General features: G+C 35.9%; 1 protein-coding gene across 1 annotated transcript in view; it reads right to left on the reverse strand.

Annotated features, from left to right (window-relative positions):
• The window catches only part of LOC111624235 (mediator of RNA polymerase II transcription subunit 23-like), a 92,324-nt gene extending 72,503 nt beyond the window's left edge, over positions 1-19,821 (reverse strand). Inside the window, exons 1-3 of the mRNA XM_023367050.1 lie at positions 19,803-19,821; positions 17,886-18,057; positions 17,680-17,822 (exon numbers count right to left, since the gene is read on the reverse strand). Of these exons, the coding sequence (XP_023222818.1) occupies positions 17,680-17,822; positions 17,886-18,057; positions 19,803-19,821 (334 nt within the window). The remainder of the gene's footprint in view (positions 1-17,679; positions 17,823-17,885; positions 18,058-19,802) is intronic.
• Positions 19,822-20,822: the final 1,001 nt, after the last annotated feature.

Raw genomic sequence — 20,822 nt, forward strand, 5'->3', positions numbered from 1 at the left:
GAACAGGTTTAATTTGTATTGCCCTTGTTGAAACCTGGATGATATCAGTGGATGGAGATTTTCTTGCTAACTTTCTTCCAGTTAACTGGAAGTATTTCATGATTCCAGCGGAAAAGCCATTGGGGCTGGGTAGACCCCATGGTGGTATTTTGTTCTTTTTTGATAAAGTTAGAGGGCACTTCGAGTTATTGGAAACATACTCTGATTTGATGGTGATTGGTTTATCACTGTATTCGGTTCTCGAACCTAGGAATATCCTGGTGTTAGTGGTATATGCTGGTTCGTTGAGGCAGCACGGCTTACGTTTGGATTTGTTTTCTTCTATTTTGAACTCTTGGTCTTCATACTACAATGGAATTGTGATAATGGGCGATTTTAACGTTCATATTGGTGAAGTAATTGACTCACATTTAGATGTAGCTTCTCCCAACATTTTTGATGTCAGAAGGTCAAAGGATTTAAAGGTTGACCCGGCTGGGAGACAGTTTCTGCAATGGTTGATTGAACACGATTTTATTCTCCTCAATGTTCGTACTAAGGGAGATTTCCCAGGTGAACTAACTTTTTTGTCAAAAGTGGGTAGCTCGGTAATAGACTTTATTGTCGTTTCTCAGAATCTGGTTCATAAGGTTGAATCCTTTCGTGTTGGGTCTCTCTCATTTTCGGACCATTTTCCATGCAATCAGATCAGATTTGGGCCTTGAGTTTCCTCGGAAATGCTTTATAAAACTGACCTTAAATTTTCTGACAAGCATAATCTCTGACCCATCATCCTTGGAATGTGAGGCTTATTTAACTTTCAAGAAGTTTCCATCGAAAAGATCGTTCATATACTGTTGGTTTACTAAACTGGAGAATATATTTAATAGAATAGGTTTTTCACTCTCCTTAATAGATTCCTCTCCAGATGTTTTGAAATATTATGCAAATACAATTTTACAAGAGTTTGATAATCTTTTCTTGAGAGAAGAGGGGGACAGGATTCTTAAGGCTAAGTATCATTTATGGTATCCAGAAATATTAGACAACAATCGGTGTTTTTACATTTATTATCAGCAGTTACCGTTTATTGTTAAAAAAACGATCATACAGATTCGTCTAAATAAGTTTCGTTTAACATGGAAACACTTGTGTATTGATCTACGTTCATCGGAAATGTGTCCGTTTTGTAAGAAAGGAAATGCGACTTTAAATCACTACATGTTTGACTGCGAGGATTTTGAATATCTGCGTCTATCAACACTTCCTAATAATGTTTTTTGTACTAATAATGTTGTAAGTAAAAATCCAGCAGATAGAATTCATGGATTATTCTCCATCAATGACTCATTTGAGTCTATATGGAATAAATATAATTTATTAACCAAAGTTTTTAATGTTACCCCTCCTCCTAAAAATTAATTTTATGTATGGAGTATTCAAATAAATAAATAAATAATTGTAGTGTCCGAAATCTAAGCATTTAAAACATCTTTGTATTGAGATATAGTCAAAAACCTGACATCTTGTCCATCCTATGTTTATTTTTTCTTCCTTGATCATGATTTCTCTAATTAATTCCGACACTTCCATAACCCACGAAACGCAATTTTCATCTTTCTGAGGCATTGAAAATTTAATTTCAATCTGTTTTTCCACAAAGTCCTGAGACATGTTCTCTGAAAAGCATAAGTTTTGTTCATACATCTTTTGTACTATCTCTGTCTTTTCTATATGTTTCGGAACTGAAACCAGCTTTATTCTCGGTAGTTTCTTCCTTTTCTCTACTGTTTTTAATTCTGGTACTCTTTTCAATGCTTTCATAAGGGCAGCCATGTCATCTGTGCCACAGAGATCGACTGCCACGCCTCCACCATTGATTTGTCTAATTTTCTTAACTCCAATTCCGATGTCTGTTGGATCTATTTCTTTCATTAAAATTTTCTTAGTTTTCTCTGAATTGTTGTCTTTGTTTTTGCTATATACTAATATTGTGTATTGTGGCGTTGGTGGTTGTAAATTGACGTTTAGTTGTCTCTTACCAAGTTTTAAAACATCACTATATATTATTGCTTCTGCTTTTTGTGTTAGCTGTCCAGTTGGTGCTCCATTTAATGCACTTATTTCTTCCTTAATTTTTGATATTTCCTCTATTGTTTTATTTGCACTTTGTTTAACCAGATCTTTAAGATCTAATTTCAAATTTTTTCCTATTTCTTTTTCTTGAGAATTCATTTTGGTGGCTGTCTTTAATTCTTGAATTTCATCTTTTATTTCTCTTATTGCTGACATTGTTGTTTCAGTATGTATTTCCATTATTTCCATGAACTCTTCTTCGGTTATCTCTTTCTCTGTTTGTTCTTCTATTAGAAATTTTTCTTTCATTGTAGTCTCTGCTAAGTGAATGATTCTAGTCATTTGTTTTATCATAAAATTTTTATGCTCTTTAGTAGATAGTTTTCCACCTGGATTCCATTTAATGTGCTCTTTTACCTCTTCCACCATCTTAAAAACTTCTTCCGTAAATTCATCTATTATGTTTTCCCTTTTTTCTGACATTGTGCCAATTGCAAATAAAGAGACTTATACTAAGAGATGTGTCCTTTGGAAAGAGTGGCACAGTGCCAACGCAATACTGTATCACGGAACAAAACTCTGTGAGACAGTACTAAGAGACAGACTTAATTTACTAATTTAAACCTAATTAATGTAAAATTAGAATTAATGATATTTAACACAGAACGATCCAAAAGACCTTTGTTGAGCCATTGTACAAGATCCCACGCCGAACGGCTACGCTGGATGGCAATTAAATGCCTCGCCGATCAGTTAGTATTTAAACGTACAGGCCGTTGAAAACCGTTAAAGTTCATTGAACTTGGTGAGTGTAGAAAACTAAAGTTTTTATAATTTGCAATAATTCGAAAACTAAACTTTCCAGGAACATGCAATTTTGCAGAAATGTCAATATTATTGTCTTCTCTTCAATAATCCCAATTTTTTTGGCGGAAAAATGAAATTTGGCCCAATGCGGCTCACAATGTCTAAACCACAAAAAGCTGATTTTCTCTAAAAATACTCGACCAAGAGGAACCAATTTTCAGATCTGTTATCAGTTCCGGTTAAAAGAAGCCTGGAGTCCAGAAAACCAGCTCAAAATAGCCCTATTTTCAATCGGCTGTCATCCACATTTGGGTGGGCCAATTTGGATGAAAGTGGTATTGTTCGAAAGCACTTTCTTCCCTGGTTCGATTGATGTTTCAATCTTAAGAATATACCTAATAGTTCTCGAGAAATCACAGTTTAAGCAGGAGCCCAAAAACACACTTCTAACTAAAAACTCAACTCGACGCCCTCTCTGTACACATCCACACAGACTCAATGTCTGCCTGCAACATCATCCACAGTGTAAAGCCACCCTGTTGCAGAGAATATTACGAAAAAAATTAATGCCTCTAGTTGCACCTTTGGTGTGTCTTGAACTAGATCCCACCAAGAAACTCTCGGTAACGAGAGAGCAGACTCTCTCGCTAAAGCCACTGCACTTGACCCCACTATCTGCATCTCTTACCGCAAGCTTAGTCATAACACCTTTCTGACCATTCTCTGGGAAGAAACCTCTGGCAAACCACCTGGAATCAGAACAGCCATTGCATCACTCACAACTTTATTCCAAACCTACGTGACTTCCTAAGTTTGGACTGGTATACGCCAAATTACCATATTTCTCAACTACTTATTAACCACAGAAAATTCGCAAGCTACTTATACAGGTTTGCTCACAGAACTTCCAATCAATGCCCTACATGTTTTGTTGAAGATGGCACCAAGCACTACCTTTATGACTGTGTTATGATGGACAGTGAGAGAACTGAACTCCGTCTGCCACTTCATGAGAATGGCATTGGTTGGCCATGCCAGCTTAAAGACACTTGGACTAATCATGAAATCTTCTCCTCTTTCAAAAGACTCACTAGGAAAATAACCCATGTCACGCACCAAATTATCAACTGTTAACACATAATTCTAATTTACTAGTAATAATTGTTTATTCCTATTTTCTACAAATGTATCTTATATTGTACTATTTCCTGTTTCCTACTGTAAATAATTGCCATATGTATTGTACTGCTCGCAAACTTTATGATGTATCTGTACTCTAATTGTTGCGAAACAAACCTTGTATGAATTAATACTAACCATTATAATGTATTGCAAATTGACCTCATGTACATATTGGTTACTCCCTCCCTGATAATACTTATTGCGGGCCAGGGCATATACTTTCTTTATTTGTACCTTAATAAATTGATTGATTGATTGATTACCTGCACCTCTGGCACTACTCCAGCAGTGGCTATGCTGAACCTATCTGTATTGTTGGCAGCATTACAAGAGCAGACCAGTCAGTTGAAAAATATGCAAGAGCATGCATGTCAAATGAAAGAAGAGCTCCAGTGAGGCCAAGAAGAACAGGCACGTCAACTGAAGGAACTACAGGCTGTGATTGGCAGCGATTTAAAGGTAATCAAGGAGCAGGTTCAGCACCATGAAGAGCAGGTCCAACAGCATTAGGATCGAATTGCCAAAGCTGAAGTGAAGATCACGAATGTTGAGAAAGCTTTGGTCGAGCTCATATCTGAGATTGGGAATGTCACTCCCATTATAGCTATGCCAGCGGTACGTGGATTTAAAGTACCACCTTTTGATGGGACATCTTCATGTCAGCTTATAAAATTCAGTTTGAAGCTGTGGTGAAAATGAATGGATAGACTAAAGCACAGGCCATGACAGCACTCACGTTGGCCCTCCACGATTAGGCCTTGACTGTACTAGAGGCTTTTGGTAAGGACGTCACTTACGACCAACTGATGGAGGCATTGGAATCCAGATATGGGGACAAGCATCTTAAGTACGTGTATCGGGCACAGCTTAAGGACCATGCGCAACATAGTGCTGAGACTTTACAGTGCTGGGCACTGGAAGTTAAGAAGCTGGTTCGAAAAGCATATCAGTCTTCACCTGCATTGGTTGAAGGACTACTCGTACAAGTGTTCATAGATGGAATACGCGATCTAGAAGTTCGAGCCGCTGTCAGATTGGGACATCATGAAACTCTGAAGGATGCTTTGGCCCATGCTTTGGAAGTGGAGGCAATAAGACGTGATGATCAATCCCATCATGTTAGGGAGGTTGTAAAGACAGGTCCCTAGTGTTACTACTGTAGAGCAAGGGGCCACCTGCAGATGAATTGCCCAAAGCAAGGGCACCTTAGGAGAGACCAAAAGAAGGATTGCCTTCAGAAAGTAGAGGAAGCTGATACCACCACCCAGCCGCAGTGGCAGCAGGGAAACGAGTAAATACCAGAATTGCAAGGCGGGTGCTGGCTGGTTCTGAGGGAGCCCCAGGAATCTCGATCTCCCAAGCCCACGATGGGAATAGCCTGATTATCCAAGGTGAAATTAATGAAACACCGTGTAAGCTGACATTGGACACTGGAGCTTCTCGCACGATCATCAGTTCTTGGCTGGCAAATCAGTTTCTTGGAGACTACTTCAGTGGACATGATCGTATTCGTCTTATAACAGCGACTGGTCAGCACATATCCATCTGAGGCGAGGAGGTGGAATTGCAACTAGGCAACAAGATTTATCAGCATAAGGTTATCATTGCCGATACAAGGGACGATTGCATTCTGGGCTTGGATTTCATGAGAGAACATCATTGTGAGATTGATGTTAAGCAGGGAGTCTTAAAATGCGGTTCGGCAGAACTCTTTATGGAAGGTGCATCATCGGGTTAAGCACGCTGCTTCAACAAGATTGTTCTTCCCCCAAGGTCAGAAACTATCGTACCAGTTAGACTACCAGATAACGCTGGCCAGAAGAATCGTTGTGTCCTCATCGAGGGTTTAGACAGTGGCCTACCATGGAAGATGGTATGAACGTTGGTAAGAGCCACAAACATTTTGGCAGTACGTGTTCTAAATCCGGGTGATAGGGAACAGGTTGTTGGAAAAGGCACTTTAATGGGCACCTGTGAAGAATTTGCTTGGATGCATAAATGCCAAGAACAATCTACTGCGACCAATATGAAACATTCCATGTTCAATGTGTCGACACTTCTGGAGGAATGTCATAAGGATATGTCAGAAGAGGAACTAAACAAAGCTAAAAAGATGTTGCTTCGATATGCCGCCATTTTCTCATCAAGCGACACTGATATAAGAAAGACGGGATTGGTTCGGCACAAAATAAATACAGGAAATGAGTTACTGATTTGTCAGCGACCGAGAAGGCTACTGATGGCACGTGAACAAAAGATGGATGCCATGATTCAGGGAATAGCAAGAAATGGCATTATAGAGCCCTCATCTAATCCATGGTGTTCACCTATGATCCTGGTAAAGAAGAAGGATGGCAGCATGCGTTTCTGTGTGGACTATCGTCGACTGAACAATGTTACAAAGAAGGATAGCTATCCGCTGCCAAGGATCGACAACACATTGGATACACTGACAGGAATGAAGTGGTTCACTACCCTAGACCTAAAAAGTGGCTACTGGCAGGTGGAAATAGATCCTAGAGACAAAGAGAAGACTGCATTTTCCACAGGAAAGGGTTTGTGGCAATTCAAGGTCATGCCCTTTGGGCTGTGCAATGCCCCAGCTACTTTCAAAAGACTTATGGAGTTAGTACTCACTGGATTGAGTGGGGACGCCTGTCTTGTCTATTTGGATGACATAATTATCATGGGCCGCACATTTGAGGATCATCTTCAAAACCTGGAACAAGTGTTATTGAAAATATGAGGAGCCAATCTCAAATTGAGCCTGAAAAAATGTGCTTTCTTTAGACGGTAAGTTAAATTCTTGGGACATGTTGTCTCGGAAAAGGGGGTGCAGACAGAACCAGATAAAATCGTTGCTGTAAAAGATTGGCCAGTACCAAAAGACAAGACAGGAGTTAGAGCTTTCTTGGGCTTATGCTCCTACTATCGTCGGTTTGTGAAGGATTTTGCTGATATTGCCAAACCACTGCATAAGCTTACAGAAGAGAAGAGACAATTCTGCTGGGACGAGGGTTGTGATATTGCATTCCAGGAGTTAAAGGAGCTTATGTGCAACACGCCAATTTTGAGCTACCCTGACACGGGAAATGACTTTGTAGTTGACACAGATGTGAGTAACACGGGGATCGGCAGAGTTCTGTCTCAACGAAAAGAAGATCAAGAATTGGTTATAGCCTACTTCAGCAAAGTCTTATCCAAACTGGAAAGGAATTACTGCATGACGAGAAGGGAATTACTTGCCATAGTTAAAACCTTGCAACATTTTAGCAACTACTTGCTTGGATGAAGATTCTGCTTGCATACAGACCATGCTGCGTTGAAGTGGCTGTTAAATTTCAAGAATCCAGAAGGACAAGTAGCAAGGTGGAAGGAGCTGCTACAGGAGTACGACTTCATGATTGAACATTGTAAAGGGAAAACGCATGATAACACTGACGCCTTGTCAAGAAGGCCTTGTGTGGATGACTGTATGCACTGTGTCAGACAAGAGGCTAAAGAAATTGTTCCTGTGCAAGTGTTGAAAATGGAGATCAGTAATGAATGGAAGGAAACCTTACAACAGGCTCAGGAAAAGGACACGCACATTAAGCCGATCCTCGAGTGGTTGAAGGCTGATGCTCCTAGGCCCAACTGGAGTGATGTTGCAGCTATGAGTCCAGTTACAAAGAGGTACTGGGCACAATGGGACAGCTTGACCATACAGGATGGGATATTGTACCGTAAGTGGAAAAATACCAGAGGGGACAGTTACCACCTGCAAATGATTGTTCCCAAAGGAAAAGTTCCAGAGGCCCTAAAACTATACCACGATGGCTGCTCTGGAGGCCATATGGGGGTTAAGAAAACTTTACTGAAGATCCGTGAGAGATTTTATTGGATCCACTGTAGTGATGATGTGGAGGAATGGTGTCGCAAATGTACCAGTTGCACGGCCGAGAAGGGACCTCAAACTCGCAGTAGAGGTGTGTTAAGGGTGTACAATGTTGGAGCCCCATGGGAATGAATAGCGTTAAATGTTGCGGGACCATTTCCTGAAAGTGAAAATAGAAACCAGTACTTCATGGTTGTCATGGACTACTTTACTAAATGGCCAGAGGTCTTTGCAATTCCCAACCAAGAAGCTGTAACTGTGGCCGATAAATTAGTCTACAAAGTATTCTGTCAGTTTGGAGTACCCTTAGAAATTCACAGTGATCAAGGCAGGAATTTCGAGTCCCAAATATTTCGGGAGACATGCCATGTGATGGGTACCCACAAAACCAGAACCACCTTGTATCATCCACAATCCAACAGGATGGTGGAACGATTTAATCAGACATTGGAAAGGTACCTGGCAAAAGTCATAGAGACTCAGCAACGAGACTGGGACAAACACATTCAACCATTTTTGTTGATGTACTGAAGCGCGGTCCATGAAAGTATGTCTGTGATGCCAGCCTTTGCAAACTTTGGAAGAGAACTACAATTGCTCACAGATTTAATTACCGGTACCCCACCTGATAGTCCATGTAGCATGACCGACTATGCGGACGATTTACATCATAAGATGAATGGCATATATGACCACATCCGACAGTCCAGCCAACAAATGTCTGAAAGGATGAAGTCCCAATATGACCTGAAGGCAAACAATCAAGGCTTCAAAGAGGGTTCCTTAGTGTGGTTACATAATCCTGTGCGCAGCAAGGGAAAGTCCCCTAAATTACAGCCAAAGTGGGACGGGCCATATCGTGTTGTGACTAGAATCAACGATGTCACCTACTGAATACAGAAGAGGTGAAGAACTGCACCCAAGATTGTTCATGTGGATCATTAGATGCAGTACTATGGGTGTAACGATGCTTGGGACGAGCATGCCTTAAGAGGAGGGCAATGTCGCACTGGCTTCAGAGAAAACTAGCACCATGATGTGGAGAGTGGCAAAACGAAAAAAAATGATTCAAAAAACACAAAAAAGAACGATTCGGAAGAAAAAGAACAATTCAAAAAAAAACGTTGGAGAAGTCTTTCTTTTAACGAGAGATATAAAGATTTTATTGTTAGTATATCTAAAAAGTGTCAGTTTCAGTGAACTGTATTCTGATTTTATATCCCAAGCCCCACAGCTCATAACAATATTTTCCATACTTCATCAAATTTAGGAGTTCCATCTTAAATATTTTCTTTTTTCTATTTTGCTCATTTTATAATTATATATACAACAGGCAATAGAACAGAATGTATCTAATGACATCTTTTAAACTGCATACAAATTAAATGAAATGTCTTCAGCAGTAACTTCAAACATGCAGAATATATAGTGGTGCAAGTTATGCAACATTTTTATTTCTGCTTTAGCTATTTTCTGCAAAATATGTATGTATGTATGTATGTATACACATATATACCTTGCAGAAAATAGCTAAAGCATTGGTGACATTGGTGTGTATATATATATATATATATATACACACCAATGTCACCAATGCCAAGTGTAATCTCCTATATATCACCTGCAGAAAATTTGGTATTGTTTTTAAAAACTACAATAAAACTAGCTATTTCAATAATTGTAGGTTACTTATATAGAAAATCAAACTAACAGAAACAGACTGATTTAGAGCAGAAAAAATGTATTAAGATATTTAAAACAAATTATCACAAACAACTACAGTTTAGATGTCAATTAAATTCAAAACTTGGTTATACTGATACCAACTAGGGAGGAGATAATTCTTATAAGACTGAAAATGACAACATATTCAAAAAATTGAAGAAAGGATTCTCTCATGTTCAAGTAAACAGCGGATCTATTGCACTATTACATATAGTGTAAGAATATACAGAAGCAAGTTTTGCAAGAATTACTATGATTAAGCCAACTTGTACAAGACTTTGGATATAATGAATGTAACATAATAACACTATATGAAGACAATGAAGGTTGTCTAAAAATGGTACTCAATGAAAAATCAAATGCAAGAATATAACATATTGAAATCAGACTTCACTATTTAGGTGATCTACAACAAAAAATTTTTTGATTTAATAAAGTAAAAATTATATTACAGATGGATACTAGCCCTATCTTCATTGCTTGCATGTCCAATCACCATGAACAACTATTTTTCATTATAACCCCTTTCATTAGAGGCTATGCCTCTGCACAAATATGTAAAACAGTCTAAAATGTCCACAGGTGATAATTCAACACAATTAAAAATACGAGGGCTGTTCGAAAAGTTTGCGGCCTTGTCTATATGCGGCGCTGCGATCATTTTAATTTTTGGCGGGAATAATTCAGTCATCCTTGCTAAAGATACGATACCAATTTCCGCTTGATTTGTCATAAAGTTTTGCCACGACAGCTTAGCAGATAGTCAATGTGCACATGCTTTGTCAAAAATGGAGACGATGGAGACTCGTGCGGTCATAAAATACCTGACGAAAAAAGGGTTGACCGCATCTCAAATCAAAGCTGACATGGATGAAGTTTTGGGAGAGTCTGCTCCTTCGTACACCACTGTGAAAAAATGGACAGCCCTTTTTAAATCTGGCAGAGAGAGTGTGAAACATGACCCTCGCAGCGGACGGCCGTCAACTGCTGTCACTGAAAAAATATCGACAAAGTTTACGATTTGGTGTTAGCAGATCGCCGTTTCAAAACGCGTGAGATAGCTGAGACAACAGGCATCTCTGTCGACCGAGTGCACCACATCCTAACCGAAAATTTGGGTATGACGAAGGTCTCAGCAAGTTGGGTGCCGCATCTGCTGATCGCTGAGCAAAGACGTGTTCGCACTTTGATGTCAAAGGAGTGTTTGGACTTCTATAAGAAAAACCCACGGGATTTCTTGCGTCGGTTTGTGACTACTGACGAAACGTGGATCCATTACTACACTTTTGAAACAAAAGAACAGTCGAAGCAATGGAAACACCACAGTTCGCCACCACCAAAGAAGACAAAAAAACAGTTCCATCAGCGGGGAAAGTGATGTCCTCGGTTTTTTTGGGATGCTAAAGGCATCATCTTTATTGACTACCTAGAAAGAGGAAAGACCATCAATGCTGTCTATTACTGTATACTTTTGGAAAAACTGAAGAAAGAAATCGAAGAAAAGAGGCCACACTTGAAGAAGAAGGTTCTGTTTCACCACGATAATGCCAGAATCACTGAACAAAAGATGAACGAACTTAACTTCCAATTAGTTCCACATCCACCGTACTCGCCTGATTTGGCCCCCAGTGACTTCCACCTTTTTCCAAATTTAAAATAATTCTTGGTTCGAAAGAGATTTCACTCAAATGACAAAGTCATCTCTAAAGTAAACGAGTATTTTGCACACCTTGACAAATCGACCTATTGTAATGGCATAAAAAAGCTAGAACATCGCTGGAATAAGTGCATTGCTAACAAAGGAGACTACATTGAAAAATAAAAAAAGTTTTAACATTATTTTGTTTGTTGTTCTATTTGAGGCCGCGAACTTTCCGAACAGCCCTCGTATAATACTTCTTTGTGAAAAGGCTGAATTTTTACAAAGAGGTATCATATTTAAAGTAGTATCTCTGCAATGAAAAATAGTTGTTCATGGTGATTGGACATGCAAGCAATGAAGATAGGGCTAGTATCCATCTGTAATGTAATTTTTACTTTATTAAATTGTAATTCTGCCACAAAAATTTTAGACCTCAGCTATTGCTGTATAGAGGAAATCAAAGATGATATAATGATAAAACTACTACCAAAAAAAAATTAAACAACTTTGAGAAGAAACTTGGACAGGAAAATTTACAGATGTCCTCTATTAGGAGGTATATGCTAGTGGTTATACTGTATTTTAACACAGTCATCACATCATGAAGAATACGATGGATTACGAAAACGTCAATTTCTGTTAAGAATGTAAATATACCAAAAAGTATACATAACATATATAATTAAAATATATATATATACCAGTATATATATATTTATATATATAATACTCAATTAACTCAAACAAATTTTATTTTAAATCTGATTTACAAAAGAAAAAACAAAGTTTTTATATTTTATACTGTGACAAAAGTAGAGCTACCAAAGGAATTATGCAGATTTGTCCAGTATTTTTAGGACAAAATATTAGTATTTTGTGGCGTAACCAGAGCTTCTGATCATTGCATCACATCTACATTCCATTGAATTATAAGTTGTCTAGACAACTTACAGGTTGTCTGAAGGAATACAGTTATAAAATGATATCAAACAAAGAATGGTAGATATGTGTTTGAAGTAAAAAAAAAGACCTTTACTGAAATTGGTAAAAACTTTAATGTGCATAAAACTGTTGTCACAAAAGTGATGAAGTGTTTCAAATATATGGGACCATTGTTTCTGCCAAAAAGTCATGTAGACCATGAAAAACAACACCACAGTTGGATCATTTGTCAGGCATATGAGTGCAGCCAACCCTTGTCTGACTGCTTCACATATTAAATGTAAAGTGGGTAACCCAGATATAAGCTTAAGAACTGTAGAAGACATTTGACTAGTTGTAGATTACATGGGAGATGACCAGCAAAGAAACCACTCACCTCTGCAAAAAGCAAAAAGTTGAGATTAGAGTTTGCACATGAACACATCACTTGGACTAAATAAAAATGGTCCAAGGTGTTATGGAGTGATGAATCTAAATTCAATATCTTCTCTAGTGATGGTATACGGCAGGTGTGACCAAACTTTTATCCTTTAGGGGCTACTTTTTTGGTAAAATATAGTCTGCGGGCGACTATGAATATGGGCAAACAATTTTAGGATTTTTATATGCGCATGCATTAACATTCATTTGCATTGTTCATTGGGATAAATACAAACAGTATGGGTACGTTGCACAGACAGTCCATTATTGTAAGAATAAATTATCAAATTAAGATTTTTAAACATTAATTTAAGTGAAAGCAAATTGTTCAACTTTAGCTTCATGGGCTACTTTCAAAACCTTTGCGGTCAACTGGTCGACCGCGGTCTACGTGTTGGCCATCCCTGGTATACAGTGTCAGACAACCAGTCAACATGAGATATGACTCAAAATACATAGTTCCTATAATAAATCATGGTGGTGGCGGCATAATGGTATGGGGATGTTTCTCTGCAAAGGGAAATGGTCCAATTCATAGAATTAATGGAATAATGGATCAAACCGTTTATCAAGACATATTGCAGAATCAAATGCTTCCTCATGCACGTCGTCTAATGCCAAGGAAATGGATCTTCCAACAAAACAATGACCCACAACACCCAGCAAATTTGGTAAAGCAATGGTTTTAACAGAAAAGAGTGAATCTTATGATATGGCCAGCCCAATCGCCAGACCTCAACCCCATAGAGAATCTTTGGGATGAAGTTGAGTGCCATATACTCCAGCATACATATTCGAATCTAGATGAATTGTGGTCTACCATTCAAAAAGCATAGTATGAGACTCCCAAATCCCTGCTTTACAACTTACAAGGGAACTGTCGGAGTGTCTTCTAATAAATTTTAATAAAATTTAGTTAATAACTAAGTTAAAAGTATACAAACTCTATTTTAAATTTGTAGCATTCACTAAAAGTGTTGATCAGAGTTATTAGCAATCAAATGTTGCACTACTTTATAGTAGTTTAACACAGTTATGCAAATTTTTAGAAGTGAAAGGGTCGCGGAGGAAGACGGCGATATTACATTTAGAATAAATTCTGGAATTTTCAAAAATAGGAGAAGAATTAATAAAATTTAGTTAATAATTATGTTAAAAGTATACAAAATTTTATTAATTCTTCAACCATTTTTGAAAATTCCAGAATTTATTCTAAATGTAATATTGCCGTCTTCCTCCGCGACCCTTTCACTTCTAAAAATTTGCATAACTGTGTTAAACTACTATAAAGTAGTGCAACATTTGATTGCTAATAACTCTGATCAACACTTTTAATGAATGCTACAAATTTAAAATAGAGTTTGTATACTTTTAACATAGTTATTAACTAAATTTTATTAAAATTTATTAGAAGACACTCCGACAGTTCCCTTGTTAGTTGATTCAATGGAACATAGATGTGATGCAGTGATCAGAAGCTCTGTTAAGCCACAAAATACTAATATTTTGTCCTAAAAATACTGGACAAATCTGCATACTTCGTTTGGTAGCGCTACTTTTGTCACAGTGTAAAATATAAAACCTTTATTTTTTCTTTTGTAAATCAGATTTAAAATAAAATTTGTTTGAGTTCATTGAGTATTCTGACTCTTTTTTTTGTGCTCTTTTCAACTATCACTATATTAATTATGTAGTAGGTGGTGAACAAAATAGAGGTTTCATTTTTAAAACATATGTCAAGGATAGCTCTACTTTTGGGCACTAGTGTCGATTGAAGTAACAAAAAATAAATACGAAACTGTTGCTATAAACAGAAAGGCAGATGAAGGTCAATTTGGTGGTGAGTGTTTGAATGTCAAGTTAAAAGGTGATTTACTAGTCACTTCAAAGAATTTGAAATGTATTTGATGTGTTTGTTTGTTTATTAAATTACAGCAATGCAACACTAGGGCGATCTGCCTTCCAGGAGGTCTTTTTAAAGGTAACTGGCCCCTATTCAGGTGTTACAGAGGTGGAGAAAACCTGGAAAACTCCACAAGGCCAACCCATCCTGGCAAGGCACAAACCCATAACCAAACTCCCAATGTTCAGGGAACGAAACTGCTTAGCCACTGGTAGGCCTGAAATGTATTTAGTATTATTCCATTTATAACATCATTTATGATCTAAGTAGCTAACAAAATTCAACATAGTGATTTGTAGTTATCAAATAGATGTAATTTTTTGAACATTTTCCTTTTTCAATAAACGACAATAATTAAAATTACACTCAAGCCACCACAAAGTTACTATGACATCATAAATGAGAGAATATCAAATATCTTCCTACACTTTAAAACTGCCACAAATCGTCTTCATCATTCAACCTTTGAACTTTCACTACATAAACACTGTTGTAGTAACTGTTTTAAGTTTCTTTTCATTACTACATTACTACAGTTCTTGTCAAATGAATGGAGAAATTTATGGTTTCTTAATATCAACCTAATTCCAACAATATCACAGAAGTTTAATACAGTAATACCCTGAACTTACGCGATAGGTGGGACCGAACGATAACCACGTAAGTCAAATTCGCGTAAGTTGGGGTATAATTTCGCAATTTGCGTAAAATCCAAGTCGGATGTATGTAAGCTAATAAATGTTCTCGTTAATCTTATCTCGTCATTTGATTTGTTCATGGTTACAAGAAATCACCACATAGTCTCTCTCAAGTCTCCATAAATATAACAAACACAGAAATAAATAACATAAAATAAATTGTAGCTATGTGTCGATTCCGCGTGATACGTCCGAACATGTAAGCTGAACAATAGTGTGGGGGAGTGAGTAATCAAGAGTTGCATGGTGCTCAAACAAAAGACAAATCAATGAGATTTGAAAATCGTGTAACTCCAAGTTTGCGTAAGTCGGGGTAGTGTAAGTCGAGGTATTACTGTATTAACATTTATGACAATAAGTGGAGATTGACAATTTAATTAATCTTCTCTAACAGATAAATAGTATTGTTCAGTTTTTTACAACCTGCCCACCTCACCTATTCCTATTTTAAGTCTGTCCTCATTTGAGCCTACAGTCAAAATTTGTCATCTGCAAGAGTATTTGAACTGATTCTTTGTTTTCATTTTAAAATATTTCATACGTAATTAATTCTTTCAGAATATTAAATGGAGACACTATTTTTGTAAGGTTGGTTATGGATGACAGAATCTGTTATTTAGAGTGTCCACTATTTATGGGTAAATGTAATAGACATCCTATTTGAAGAGTCTAAAGATTGTAAAAATATTCGTTAAGTAGAGGTGTCTGCTATTCAGGAGTGTCCATTAATGGAGATACTGTATATACATGAAATATTGCATATATATTCTATTTCTTGATGTTTGTGAAATAAATTAAAAGCAGACTTTTTTAAAAACAAATTAAACTGTGGAAATTAAATCATAAAAGTTACTGTTAAGCTTTAACAAAATATATTTTTTTAAAAATTTAAAATAAAATGCTTTTATTGGTCGTATTTTTGGGGTATGGTATGGTGAGAGCTCCACCCTCACCATACTATACAGTGCATTCACACACACATTATGGTTAAATTTTACATTTTATTATGTTTATCAGTTTTGGAGTGAAGAGTATGGAGGGGTGGGCTACCACCTAAAACATCTTTAAAATGCATTGTGTATGTTTTCAAAGTTTCAGACTTTTATCTTCATTAGAATTGGATGAAATCTGAGTTACAAGATTTGAGGATATGCAAGTGTAGACTCTGAAAGGACACGATTGATTCTTAGAAACGAGGAAGGATATCTTTTGCCCCATTTTAATTTGGAGTGGGAAATATAATCACAAAATTGAATTAAATTCTCATATAACAATATGGAGCCTTCATCTTACGATAATGCCATAGTTTGGAGATTTCTTTCTGTTATATCCAATCAAAATTTCTAAGAAAGAGTTGGGTAGGACATCTTTCTGAGACCATCAATTTGAATGTTGTTGACTAGGAAAATCAAATTGAGAATTCATGGAATAAATCTCTTTAATAATGGAAAGAGATGAACTTCTCGAGGCAAGAACTTCTTCAATTTTCTCAATAATGCAATGTCATTCAATTATTGAAGAAATTGAAAAGTCTAAATACTTGATTATGCAATGTATAATAATTATTGGTACAGTAAAACTTCGATTTAACGGACTTCGTATGTTATAATATTATTTTATTCATACTCATACATCACAATAACACTTTAAATTCGTTATTAAGCTGTAATTTTCCAATTACAGACTTATGTATTCCCAATAACGTCCCTCTGTTCGTTTGTTCGTCCGTCCTTCCTTAATTACGAGAACGGAGTTAGATCGATGTAAACCGAAACCAGATATGGAAAGATTAGCGACTGGAGGCCCGATTACCTTATTTTGGCGTGGATTCAGGGATTTGAAGGAAGACATTTTGGCACTCGACTGTCAGACCAACCGTTATCCAGGCACGTAATTAATTCCAATTCAATATCAAGTTTCTCAGATGCTGGACAAGAAAATCTGATGAATTCTCCAAACTTGTAAACATCTTGAATATCTTCTATGATGAGGGAAGAATTATCTGGTTTACGAACAGGAGGACATCCCTTCACGCCTTAAAACAACAATAAAATTTTATTAATTAGAAAATAAAATCAGTTTATTTAATATATGTAGTATTTTATGACGTATAAGATGCACTTTTCCACCGAAAAATACTGTCTGAAAATGGGGTGAGTCTTATACGCCAGTTAATTGTNAAAAAAAACTATATTACATACAAATAAAAACCCAGCAAAGCGGGTCCTTGCAGCTAGTACTTTATATAAATTATATAATGTTTTTCTTTCATACTCATGGAAATACTTTATTATGAGTCATATTTTACAAAAAAATAAATAAATTTACATTATAACTAAAAATAATTAAATTGTATAAATGTAGAGTTAATAAATTTAAATTTAATAAGCAACATTACATGGAAGGATAAAAAAAATATTTCACTAACTTATAAATCCTTTAATTCCAAGTGATTCAATTTCATTGTAAACAAGTAATCTACTGTATGTTTCAACAAGAGCAGGAGCAAGAGAAAGAGATGTTTTAGTCTGTCCTAATTTCATTACGTGTGTTACAATATTATGAATGAGACTGAAAATAAAAATATTTTTAAAAATAAATTTTTAATTTTATAATAATAATGTAATGACATACCTCATTTTAGTATGCACAGTAAGAGAATCTAAAATGCTCATAGACAATGGATGAGTAGGACCATTCACCACAGAATTTGTTGCACTGATTGTTGTTTGAGTTTTCTGATTTCCTTGCACTGCTTCAACTAAAACACCCATTGGTCTGGCAAAATATTCTTGATTTGTACTATCTAAATTAGTGAAAAATACATTAATTTTTATACTTTTGTACAAAAAATTGCCAACTGTAAGAAAAATATATTAAATATCTACAAATAATCTAATTTGAATTTTAGATAATTATACTTTAACATTTAGAATGATTACAAAACAAAACAAAATCTTGGATTATAAGACCTCTTCACTGTATAATAATTTATACAATTTCATGTGAACCGCCGGGGAGGATGTAGGTCTCCCGATCCGGCAACAGGTCGTTAAACCCTTCTCGCTGGTCAGGATTGATTAAAAATTTACCGTTCCCGCAGTAACGGGATTAAATGTTTCGGGTCGAGTGGAGGAGGGAGGAGTGCGTCGGTAAGATGACCGGCGATATACGAGTAAAGATGACACCACTTTAACAGGATAACAACGATTTATTAGCTACATAGAGATTACAATAACCAATTTCAAAAGGGAAAATCTGAATCCCTGAATCGCGAAGGACCGAGAGAGAGTTCACAAAAATAAGGTCCATACCTCTTTACGTCTTGACTGATTTTTAAGGAAAAAGGTTGTGATATCCAACGATGTGGTATTAATTAGGATAATAACTCTTTAGGATAATAATTATTAGGATAATAATTCTCCTTCCGGACACAATATCGTAAAGGACACAGTATATAAATAGGACACAGTTGTACAAGTGACGGCGAATGAACGACTCCCCCGAGAAGGGGAAGGAAGGGGTTTTTATAAGTTCGGCGTGGGAGAATGGTCATGTGACCAATTGTTGTGAGGTAAAAGGTATGCAGATGGGTCAGAGTTGTTCCCGGGCCCATGTTAACTATAAACTTTAACGTTGGAATGTGGGATTAGTTTCGAATTGAACGGATGTTTATGTCGAACATAAACGAAAAGTTTTTTTTCGTTAGGTTCCACTTATTTAATTAGATTTTAATCAAATACAGGACAATTGAGCGACAAATAGCCGACAAAACTTCCGGATTTCACATTCATTTTGAAATCAAACTAAGCTAAAACATTCTTCATAACAGTAATTTTAATTGTAATACATACTACTTTTGTTAAATATAAAGTATATCCTCTAAACATCAACAATAGTTTTTACACATTAATTTTTGAAATTTATAATTTATTTCCTTCTATCAAAATTAATGCCTTTTTGATAATCTATAATCACAGTACTCTTTTAAAAATATAAACTAAACTCAGTCAGATTTTTTTGTACTACAATTATTATTTTTTGATTAAATACATAAGACAAATTCAGACCTTTTATTCTTCTGATCAAAAAAAAATAACAATTGGATTAAAATTACTCAAAAAAATCTGTTAAATCTGTTTTACATTTGATATATCATTTTATACACCTTTCTTAATTAGAAAAATTGTGATAATTTTTGTAACATTTATATTTGAAGATGTCAAAAGATGCCATATTTGATATTTTTTTAATATCTGAAGATATAAATGTACATTTAGTTTAAAAATTTTTGTTTTATATATTATTTAAAAGTTAATTAACCAATTTACAGCCAATTTATTAAATTATGAAAAAGAACCATTAAACTTGTTCAAGCATTATCCTGAGTAAATTCTTTTAATAATCATATTTAAATTTTATAATAATGTTCTTAACTTCATTCTTTAAAAACAAAAAAAAACTTAAACTGCACTAAAAAAATTTTTATCTTAATGAGAACATCAAATTAAAATTAAATGCTTCAGCATGTATTTCCACTAGATGATGTACCTGATAATGCTTGGGTCATCTTACAAAAACATTGAATGGATTTAAAAATTATATGCACATTTGTTATTTGGTGACTATATACAGTAAGACCCTGCTTAACACTGATTCAATATAACACCGTCTGCTCGAAGCCTTAATAAAAAGCTCAAAATTTACTCTGATTTAAATTATCGCGGCATTTTATTGATTCGTACATAATATGATTATTTACGAACACAAACCAATCAGAAAAAGGTGGCAAAAAGGTGTACTTTCTTTAAATCTATGTTTGTTTGGTGTAATTTTGGAAAAAATATATCATCATAGATGTCATAGGCAATATCAGATTCATTTGGCAAGAATTAACCAATAAATGCAAGAATGAAGTGTGGAAGAAGTTATGGCTGAAAGTATCCAAGAATTCTCAATGAGAAGAGCCTATCGCTGTATTGTTAGGTTGATCAAACTCAACCTAATCGATACAGCAGGACTAGGAACTGTAGACAAACAAGATATTTGTAAGGAACCAAGTCCAAACGTTATTTTTATTTACTTTTATTTTGCTTATTATTCTATTTTTTGTTTGGGGCTTATGTTTTGTTAGGACAAAGGTTTCCTCACCATTCACCTTAGTAACTTAAAAATAGAAGAAAAAACCAACTCACCGACGAAAGAAAAGCGCCGTAGAAAAACTCGCGCACACTTGCGCTTCCCGAGCGGAAAAAAGTAAGTCTGCACCGAGAAAAGGGGGGAGACCCCACAAGCACGAATTAGGGACTCGCTAAACCTTAAAGAATAAAAAAAAAAATGTCCCGAAAATTGTGAAAAAGAATAATGTAAAAGGTTAGAGAGTATTGTCGGAAAATAGGCTGCCAGACAAACGAAAAAAGTTTATTGTTAGCGTTAAGTATGTAAATGAGGAGAGTGATCTCATTCAGAATTGTGACGTCACCTCACACTATAAATCCTCTAACTCAAGTGAAAACGAACGAGGTGAATTCCTGATAGCAACGAGCTTTGGTGAGCTTCGTAGCAGTGAAC

This window comes from Centruroides sculpturatus, unplaced genomic scaffold, assembly GCF_000671375.1.
Source record: "Centruroides sculpturatus isolate CEXI.00-Female unplaced genomic scaffold, Cexi_2.0 scaffold61, whole genome shotgun sequence".
Classification (NCBI taxonomy): domain Eukaryota; kingdom Metazoa; phylum Arthropoda; class Arachnida; order Scorpiones; family Buthidae; genus Centruroides; species Centruroides sculpturatus.